A 10,304-nucleotide genomic window follows, 5' to 3' on the forward strand; every position below is an offset into this window, starting at 1 on the left:
GCGGTGACGTTGGCAAGGATGCGCAAGACCTGCAGGAAAGGCAGGAGTCTCTGCCAGCCGTTTTGGCGGGGGCGGGATCGTTGCCTTGTAGCAGCTTAGGTTTGGCAGGGGAGGCTTGGGTTGCGGACGAAGGCTTCCAGGATGCGATAAATGGGGCGGTTGGGGAGGCCGAAGAGCGGGACCATGAGATGTTGCGCGGCAGCGAGGGCGGAAACGTTGGCGGGGATACGCAGAACCTCCAGACAAGGCAGGGGTTCCCGCCAGCGCTTTCGGCGTGGGCAGGATCATTACCTCGTAGCTGTTTGAGTTTCTCCGGGGAGACTGGAGCGGCGGACGCAAGCTTCCACAGCGCTTCAGGGGTGGCTGTTGGGGAAGACGAAGCGCCGAAGCGTGAGGCATCGCATGCCAGTGAGGGTGGCAGGCGTCGCAGGAATACGCAAGAGCCCCAGAAAAGGCAGGGGTCTTTGCCAGCCAGTGACGCGAGGGCAGTGGGATTACCCTGGACCTCTTTGGGTTTCTCTCGGGAGGCTGAGGAGGCGGACGCGAGCTTCCAGGATGCGATAAACGGGGCGGTTGGGGAGGCCGAAGAGCGGGACCGTGAGGCGTTGCGTAGCAGCGAGGGCGGTGACGTTGGCAAGGATGCGCAAGACCTGCAGGAAAGGCAGGAGTCTCTGCCAGCCGTTTTGGCGGGGGCGGGATCGTTGCCTTGTAGCAGCTTAGGTTTGGCAGGGGAGGCTTGGGTTGCGGACGAAGGCTTCCAGGATGCGTTGAATGGGTCTGGTGGGGAGGCCGAAGAGCTGAAGCGTGAGGCGTTGCGTGGTAGCCAGGGGGGAAGGCTATCTGGAGAGTTGCAGGAGCTCGGAGCAAGGCGGGGGCCTCAGCCAGTCAGTGTGGGGGCAGTCCCATCACTATGGGGCATTTTGGGGTTCGCGGAAGATTCTGTGGAGGCGGGCGAAAGCTTCCAGGATGCAGTTAATGAGGCTGGAGGGGAGGCCGAAGAGCCAAAGCACGAGGCCTCGCTTGGCATTGAGAAAAGATGCTTATATGGTGAAAGGCCTGAGGTGGGAGCGAGGCAGCGCACTCCACCAGTTGGTGCGTACGGGGCTGGTGTGTCATCTTGCAGCCCTGTCAGTTTCTCTGGGGAGGATGGAGAGGCGGACGAAAGCTTCCACAACTCCTCAGGTGTGACTGGAGGGGAAGCCGAAGAGCCGAAGCGTAGGACTTCGCGCGCCAGCGAGGGTGGCGTGAATTGCAGGAATAGGCAGGAGCCCCAGACAAGGCAGTGGTCCTTGCCGGCCAACGTGTATGGGCCTTGTGCGTCCTCATGCAGCAGTTTGGCTTTCGCGGGGAAGGCTGCGACGCCGGACGAAGGCTTCCAGGATGCGGCAAACGAGGCTTCTGGGGAGGCCGAAGAGCCGAAGCGTGAGCTTTCGCGCGCTAGCGAGGGTGGCAAGGGTCGCGGGAATCCGCAGAAGTCCCAGACAAGGCAAGGGTCTTTGCCAGTCAATCTGGTAGAGGTTGCTCTATTACACCGGAGCAGTTCGGATTTCTCGCGGCTGGTTTTGGCACCGGAAGAATGTTTCCACGATGCGGTTGACGTTGCTGGAGGGGAGGCCGAGGAGCCAAAGCGTGAGCTTCCACTTGGCAGCGGGTGGAGAGGGTCATCTGGAGATACACCGAAGGTCACGACAAGGCGGGGCGCGCAGCCAGTCAGTTTGGAAGGGGTAGTTGCGTCACTGTGGAGCAGTTTGGGTTTTGCGTGGGAGTCTGGAAGAGTGGAGGAAAGCTTCCAGGATGCGCTGAACGGTGCTGGAGGGGAGGAGGAAGAGCCGAAGCGTGAGGGGGCAAGCGTCAGGGATTGTAGAAGCACATCTGGGGACAGGCCGGAGTTAAGGGCACAGCCGGGCGTTCTACTAGTTGGTGTGGATGAGGCAGTTTCTTTGCCTTGTAGCAGTTTGGCTTTTGCGCGGGAGGATACAGCGCTGGACGAAAGTTTCCACGATGCGTCAAATGGGGCTGGAGGAGAGACGGAAGAGCCGCAGCACGAGACCCCGCGTGGCAGCGAGAGGAGAAGGTCTTCTGGAGATAAATCTGAGGTGGGGGCAAGGCAGGGGGCTCCGCCACTGACTGTGTATGGGGCCGGTGCGTCATCTTCCAGCCCTGTCAGTTTCTCGGGGGAGGATGGAGCGGCGGACGAAAGCTTCCATGATGCCACAGGCGTGGCTGTTGGGGAGGCCGAAGGGCCGAAGCGTGAGGCGTCGCGCGCCAGCGAGGGTGGCAGAGATCGCGGGAATACGCAGGAGCCCCAGACAAGGCAAGAGTCTTTGACAAAGAGTGGGGGTGGAGCTTGTGTATCATCATGCAGCAGTTTAGGTTTCTCGCGGGAGGCAGTGGAGTTGGACGAAGGCATCCAGAATGTGTTTGGCTTGGGTGTAGGGGAGGCCGAAGAGCTGAAGCTCAAGGCGTCGTTTGCCAGCGAGGGTAGAGCCCGTTGTGATGAAACAGGGGAGCGAGGGGAGAGGCAGGGGACGCTTGTAAAAGGGGGGGGTTGCGAGCAGAACGTGGAACCACAGGATGCTTCCAACGCCGCCTTCGGGAATTCAGAATCGCCATCTGGGAGCAATGGAAATTCAAGTCTTGGAGAGTTGCAAACGGGGCAGAAGACGCTCCAGAACCGGACAGAGGCTCCTACAGGATATCCAAGACTGCGAGTGGCTTCCTTCAATGGCGGGGCAGTATCCGATTGGTGTGAGTGCGCCCCAGATGGTTGTGGCGAGGATAACAATTCAGAAATGGAACATTGTGGGGAAACTATGCTTTCTACAGGCTCTCTATATCCGTCGGTCCGCATTTTCCGTGAGGCACATGGTTTCGGCTGTCGCGACGATAAGACGCAACTCTTGAGTGGAGCCCAGTCTACAGACCACGAGCCACGGAAAAACTACGCACAACAGCAACTACGGCAGGTGCGATGCCTAGGCGAGAAGGAACCATCTGCCTTACAAATCCCACCCAGCTGTCCTTTTGGGAGTCCCTCAAGACGCTCGGAAACAGTATCTTCATGTAACTGCGCTAGCAGCCATGAAGTCTGCAACCGTAGGCATGACGATACTCTGAACAGCGACCGTGCATTCAGCAGAGATACAAACTCTTGCTGCATCTGCAAGGCTACCGAACAGTACTACATTGGTAGTAGGGGAAGCAGCGAGGGAAGCAGCAGCAGCAACAGCAGCGACCACGAAGGCTCTTGCAGTGGCAGTGAATCCTGCAGCAGCAGCTATGATAGCAGCAGGAGCAGCTGCAGTAGCTGCTGCAGCGAGGAAAGAAGTGATCAGAGTAGCGAGAGCGCCCAGACAAATATTAGCAGAGATTCCAGTGTGTACGAAAAGTGGAGTTCCTGCAGAGAGTTTCCTAGCAGAGCCTTTGGGCAGGGAGGAGACGCTGAGCCTTCATTAGGAGCTGCCAGCTGCCCGTTATCGTCCCCTGTGGTGTCCATTGCATCGAGGGCCTTGTCGCAGGATAACACCGAGCTTGACGAGGAGAGCAGAACCCTGCATGAGTTGAAGAGGACTCAAGCGCAGATATCTCCCCGATACGCAAATTATGAGGAACGGCCCACCGTGCTACCTCTGCACGTTGAGGGACTGGAAGGTAAAGAAGCGGCCCAGCGGCAGGAAGTGCATGCGGGCATTTGCGTCTCCTCACCGGTGCCGAGAATAGTGTTTGCTTCCAGCTCCCAGGCAAGTCTCTCTTCGCGGCAGCCTCTGGGAGCGAGTCATTGGTCGGCTCCTGCTTTGGGCCTCGCCGCTGCGCTTTCGTCCTTGGCGCAACTTGTGTTTACTTCACGGGAACCTTGCACTAGCCCCACCCGCGTCAAAGGCAAGGCACCTTTCCCACAGGCGAGAGGAGTTGTGAACGACAGGTTAACCGCTGCTGCGCCGGAGGAGCGCATCCAGGAAGAGCATCTTTCTGCTGACGCCCACTCTCGAGTGCAGGGGGCCTTTGGAGCTTGTCAAGAGAAGCTAACAACTAACGACGGTCGGCTTGCTGCTCGCGGGCTTGAGGAAGATCCCTCCAGAGCAGACGTTGCTTCCGCCTCCAATGCAGAAACTGGTGTGCTTAGGCGGTCTTTGAAGAGCCGCCTACGAGGCAGATTCATAGGCGAGCGATTGCGGGATGTACAACTGGACGGCGTTAAAAGTTTTCTCTGGCATTTTGGTGCTGGAGTAGCACTGCGCGGCAACAGTGTGCCAGAAACAGCTGCTGCAGAGGAGTGTCTTGCTATCCGGGAAGGAAGCGAGGGACATCACATATCCACAGACGACGCTAAGAAGCGTTCCTTTAGCACCAGCACCAGCAGCTCCCGCAAGGGGATCCAACTGAGCAAGCGGCAGAACGCTCTGACGATGCTTCATGGGTTTGGTAGAAAGGACTCAGCTTTATGGCGCCACAGTGGAAGTTTGCATCTGCCTCATAAAGCCCAGTGGATGTGCAGCAGTATGCCTGCAGAAGGTGAACAGTTTACAGCTGAGCCTTGGCCCCTCGTTTTACCGAGGCGGGGAGCAACATCTAGCAGCGCATTTGGGCCGACCCATTCAAACGTGGACAGACGGCAAATTCGTGAATCGTTTACTTCCAAGTTTTCAGAAGGGCTTGCCGAAGGTGGGGTCAACTCTTCGGGCCCCCGCAGCTCGGATGGTAACTTATTCAAAAGCTCCATGTCATCCGCAGAAAAAGTTTCATCTTTCTCTTCTGATAGGGGGGACTTGTCTAAACTTTATGCTGTAGCTGACGGAGACAGGTCTTGCTTGGTATACAGAACGTTGCCGTTAGCAGATTCCAGATGTGTTCTGTCTCGCAACATGGAGAGACCTGTCGCACGAAAGAGGAGCATCAGCTCTGAAGACTCACACTACAGCCAGACTGGCTGCGGGTGTGGACTCCATTTAGTTCCGGATGGAGCAGCAAAACGGCATCTCACTGCTGATCCCCCAGGGCGCAGAAGTTTCTCTGCCACGCACGTTGACTTCCAGTTCGACGGAAGGACGCATACTCGATGGGGTTCATGGGGGACCCTGCGGACAGCCCATGGAGGCGCTGCAATCCCCCACATGGATTTTCAAAGGATGCATCCAGGGAATGGCTACGCGGTACAGCCGACAAGTCCACGGCAGTCAGACTCGTCAGTGCCTATGTTGGCTCGTGCCAACTCCATCGGCTGGGGAGGTTCGGAGCCTTTGGATATGGCGGCAACACACCGTATTCTGGAGAGTGCAGTGGAATTCGCTCTGCATAAACAACCACAAGGCAGGGCTTGTCAAATAAGTGGAGACCGGTTGAGGAAAGAAAAGCTCAAAATGCTGTTGGGGGGAGCGGGAGATAAGGAGCCCTCCAAGGCGCGCAGACCGGGAGTTCCGGCCTCCGCCAGTGCTGATTCGCTAGTGGCCCATCATACCCCAATTGTGTATAAGGGAACGATGAAAAAGCGACTAGCGCTTCACCAACCTGCATTGGCTTGCAGGATGCCCCTCAATATTTTTTGTGGTAATTTTTTGTCTGCCTCGTCTTTGTGGACTCTGCAGCTGAGGCGGCCATTCGCCAGTGAAGAAGGTGAAAGACAGTTGTTTTCTCGAAGTTCCTCGGAAGATTTCGGGAAAGAGGAGTCTGGTAGAGGAGGCTTGCAACAAAACGAAGGCTACTCAACACAGGAGGAGACCTTTCGAAGTGCTTCATCGGGAGAGACCCTGCCAACCCCTTCGGTGCAACCAGCCAAGCGGCTCTCGTGCTCGCCGCTCAATCCTTTAGTGCAAGAACTGCTTGGTTTCTCCTCGTACGAATTTGGCTCGGCACCGGATATCCGAAGATCCACTGTTGTGGAACATAGTGGCTGCCCAACAGCTAAGACGTCACAGAGCCAGGCCAGGGAGGAGAGTAGCGAATTGAACTCCAACACTATGCCGAAGCCAAGGAGACCATGGGCGTGTGGGGAGCCGGTTTCGGTAGCCCAAGATGAATCAAGATCGGCCGTTCGTACGTACATTCACAGGCCGGGCTGCAGGTGCTCACTTTGTTTGCCGGCGTGGGGAGTGGCGGGACATTCGGGAGGCGCACCCGTTGAACGGCATGGGGACACATACTCTTCTCTTGAAATTCCAACTCCTCGACTTCAGGCAGGACTTCCAGTAGTACCTTCTCCACCAGGTGGCTATGCAGCAGCCTCTCCAATGCGTATCTTTTCGTCACCTTTGGGTCCCTACCCAGGCTATGGGCCTGGTAACGGAAACGCCATCCGAGTCGAGTCGCCGACTCGCGTGCAGTACGGCGTGGGTGAACGTGTCACGGCACCCCCTAGCTATTTTGATCACCAAGGAGGGAAGTTTTCAATTCCCACAGTGCAGTCGGTCTACCCAGTTGAAGGGCTGCAGACACCGCGCGTGCAAACAGTTTCCTGCAACCAGCCTGTCCGGCAGACACAGAGTTCCCACCCATCGGCCAGCTATCCTCTCACAGCAGACGAAAACTATCAAAAAGGTTATTCCCAAGGAAGGCAGGCATGCGTTCCTTCAGATACGCCAACGCGCGATCCGTTGCATAGCAAAAGCCCCATATCTGCAGTTTCAAGCAGGGACGTCAGTTTTGATGAATCCGAGAAACTCCGGGTGCAGCAAGAGCAACAACAGAAGGAGGCAGACGAACTGAGGCGAAGACAAGAGGAACTGGAGAAGGAGCAAAAAAAGCTAAGGGAGGAGTTAGAGCTGGAGAGACAGCAGTTGAAGGAGCAGCGAGAGCGCCTGGAAGAGCAACGGCAAGCATTTGAGCAGGAAAAACAGGAGCTGCTGCATGCGCAGCTGCTGGCAACTTCCAAGGGCAGGAGTAGAGGACTTGAGTCAAGCAGCAGTGTCGGCAAGGGCAGCCCGGAGAGGCTGCCAGTTAACAATACGGAGGACGCTTTTGATCTTCCACGGAATACAGCGGCTCGTACGCAGCATGGCCCTCCTATCCGGCATACGACGTCCACTTCAAATATCGTTCGTTCCATTACTGGTTCCGGTTTTGGCGAGCTTCAGTCAGACACACGGCATGGTGGTTCGGCAGTGGATGCAGATGGCACAGAAGAAAAGGCGTCGAACGCAGTAGCTGGCCGTCCTCAATCTCTCCACCCCACAGCTTCATGTGCTCGCTTCTTTAGTCGCACAGCAAGCGTTGACACAAATGATGAGAAAGAGCCTGGTACGTCGCCTCGCGAGCAACCGGCAACTTTGATACACCGTACTTGTGAGGGTTGTTGTTCTTGTTACGGTGGCCCGCACTTCAGTTTTCATGCGTCCTATTCACTGCAGACATCTTGCGTACTTTTTTCTTACTTGTTTCAGCTTTGAGCCTTCAAGACGATTTGCAGACTGATCCTTCAATGGCGTAAGTCCATACTGCACACACACGCACACGCACACGCACACGCACACGCACACACACACACACACACACACACACACACACGCAGCTGAAACCAAGAGTGAACGCTTGGTACGAAATTCTGTTTTTTCCGGCTGGTGGCTCCTTTGGGAGCTGACGGAAAAGCAAAAGCTTCCAAACCAAGTTGCTTTGCGATTATTTTGCCTTCTAGGCTCTCCACGGCTTTGGACAAGCTTGCCAAGATTCGAATGAAGCTTGAGACCCTCCAGCAACAACTGGAGGTGCAGTCACAGGAGGTGACAAGTTACTACAGTGCTCTCAAAGCGGTACGTCTGCGCCCTGCGTTTTGTGCAGTGTTGTCATATTTGCCTTGCCTATTCACAACGATGCACTCTGATGAATTTCTCGCTATTGTTGAACGGTGCGCTGTTTAGGCTGACCAAGTTCACAGCTCCCTGCAGCAGACTGCCGCCGATTGCCGTGTTTGCTACGGAAGACGACACACACAAATGCAAGAGGTTGAGAAGCGTCTCATTGTCCTGACGGTGATTTGTGAACAACAGAGTTCCATTTATGTTCGCTGCTGTTTAGGACATTTCTCATGCAGATCGTGGGCCTGTCTAGGGGGTGGACGCATCCATCTTCACGCATTTGCAGGCGTGTCATCTCGTCGTGACTGTCTCCATTGTTGCGTTTTTCAATTTAGGCCCAAGATCTCCATCCTTGTTCCGTGGACGAGCTTGAAGAGCTTGCGCAAGAATTGGAAGGAAGTGTGTCCAAACATTTTCCGTTGAGTAGGGCTGGTATTTGTGTCTTGTGCGCTTGTATATTTCAGCTGTAGCCCGTGCTACAGTTCATTTTGATGCTATTTGGATTAGTATTTATCCTTTATATATTTGGTCTGCGCATGCACAGCCCAGTACAAGTTGACAGTTGTCCAGGCGCAGAGAGCAGGCGGGTCGGCAGAAGAAAGCCACAAGAAACCAAAACAACTGCTGCCGTACTCCTCCAGCTGCCTTCCAGATCCCAAGTCTTCAGTGAGTATTCGTGGACGTGGTTTTTCATGGCCCAGAAATGCCATCGGCAGTGGGGTTCTGCGTGCAGAGTCTGCAGAGCGGTTGATCAAAATTAACTGTTTAGATTGCCCTTCCGTTCCTCCCATCTCTTATCCCGCTAGGCTCCTGGCCAACGTTCCAAGATGGTTGAGGAAGTCCCTGTATGTATATCCTGTGGCTTGACATTTGCTCAGTTTGCCATCCCCGAGGAGCCTGTCGCCAGAATTGGCCCTGAAGAGTGCGCTGCGGTACAAGAGTCAGCCTTACAGGAAATCAAGGCTTTAGGAGACGATCTGGAACATATTAAAGCCGTTCATTCCGAGTACAAAAAGGCTTACAAGAGGCTACAGGCGAGTTCGACTATATTTTCACTGCCCCCACCCCTTATGTCGAGTAGCTTATCGCTTCATCATCTTGTTAGAGCATGTAGGCATGTATTTTTATTGATTCTATTGCATGCTTCAGGGCACCATGACCCAGCAAATAAACAGCTATGACGTGGACCTGCAAAGGCTAATCGCTATAGAGAAAAACTTGGAAGAAAAACTGCGTAGGCTCCTGTTTCTCAACGGGGACGCAAACTATGCGGGTACGTTATAGTATCTTCCTCCTCTGTGGAAAATGATTAATGGTTCATGCATGTACAATTTCACTAGCTTCCAAGGTTTGCCTAGAGTATGAGTGTAGCAGCAGCTCGCCCTGCCTGCACTGTTGCAATTCTGGCTGCAGAGCTGTCGGATGCCCAAATGCAAGAATATTTCCGCCTCGTCAACTTATCAATCCGCAAGGTCTACAGGGAGATAGCTCTACGGGAATCAGGCGATCGCAAACGAAATGAACCACGCACCAGCGGTGGGTGGCTTGAGTAGACGCGGCCAAATGCAGACGGAAAAAGATCCGTAAGAGCCCTACTTGCTCACCCGGAATGCTGTAGTGAGCATGAAGGAGCAGCGGATCACCCATGAAGCTTCTTCCCTTCAGGGCAACACTGCGCCTAACGACGTACCGTTGAATTTGCATACAAGTACCAAGAATGTTGATCAAGTGATTGTATCCCAGATGCGCATATTGCTGAGCATCAAGTGGTTGTATCACAGATGTTTATATTGCTGTCCCACATGTGGCACATGTGTAGGATCATTAAATAGCCGTGGCTCTCATGCCGGAAGTCACCAACACCACCTCGATGCCCGCGACAATGAGCCCAACGGAGCACATAGGCTTGGTGGCGATGCCGTTGCTTCCAGTTTTTCACCCCCGGGGCATAATGTAGAGAGGAGCCAGGCTCATGGACATAATTTCCAGGGCAACCTCGGCGCCGCGCGTAACTGTTGCAATCCAGTGCATGTCCCTTTTGTTGCTGGCAGTAGAGCTAGCAGCATTGCCGCTCAGCGGATGCTGGCGCATGACTCCCGTTTAGCACCTCGGCAGACGTCAGTTGAACGTGCCTCGTCTCGTGAAAAATTCCACCACCGGTGGTTGGCAGAAACAGAATCTCATGCCAGCAAAGTGCTGGATGAATGACTTCTGTGTGGTAATACTCCACACAGCGTTTTTGGAATGTCGTTGAGAACCGCATGAGCAGTCCGCATGAATAAAAAGCGTTGACCAGTAGTAAACACATCATACCTCCGCACCTTGGCTTTCCGAGGAGCTTACTGCATTTTCCTCGTTTAGTCATGCACATTTTCGGCATTGGTGAAACAACTACACTTTACATATTTCTGCAGCAATTTGCCGTAGTATTGGTCCTTCCCTTGTATCGGCCTTCAGCCCGCTCGGATATGGAAATGCTTGTGCAAAAAGCATCCCAAAACTAGTTTATATGAAAGCGCA

General features: G+C 54.7%; 1 protein-coding gene across 1 annotated transcript; it reads left to right on the forward strand.

Annotated features, from left to right (window-relative positions):
• On the forward strand, window positions 1–9,992 carry EAH_00008730 (hypothetical protein, conserved; the record flags this gene model as incomplete). The annotated part of the gene is made up of 10 exons (XM_013391998.1): window positions 1–7,230; window positions 7,374–7,416; window positions 7,625–7,739; window positions 7,848–7,958; window positions 8,120–8,216; window positions 8,329–8,450; window positions 8,663–8,818; window positions 8,934–9,057; window positions 9,198–9,320; window positions 9,604–9,992. Coding segments are annotated over 10 exons (8,510 nt in total), but the record flags the coding sequence as incomplete, so codon positions are not given.
• Window positions 9,993–10,304: the final 312 nt, after the last annotated feature.

Source organism: Eimeria acervulina, genomic scaffold, assembly GCF_000499425.1.
Source record: "Eimeria acervulina Houghton genomic scaffold, Eah_scaff42, whole genome shotgun sequence".
Classification (NCBI taxonomy): Eukaryota; Apicomplexa; class Conoidasida; order Eucoccidiorida; family Eimeriidae; genus Eimeria; species Eimeria acervulina.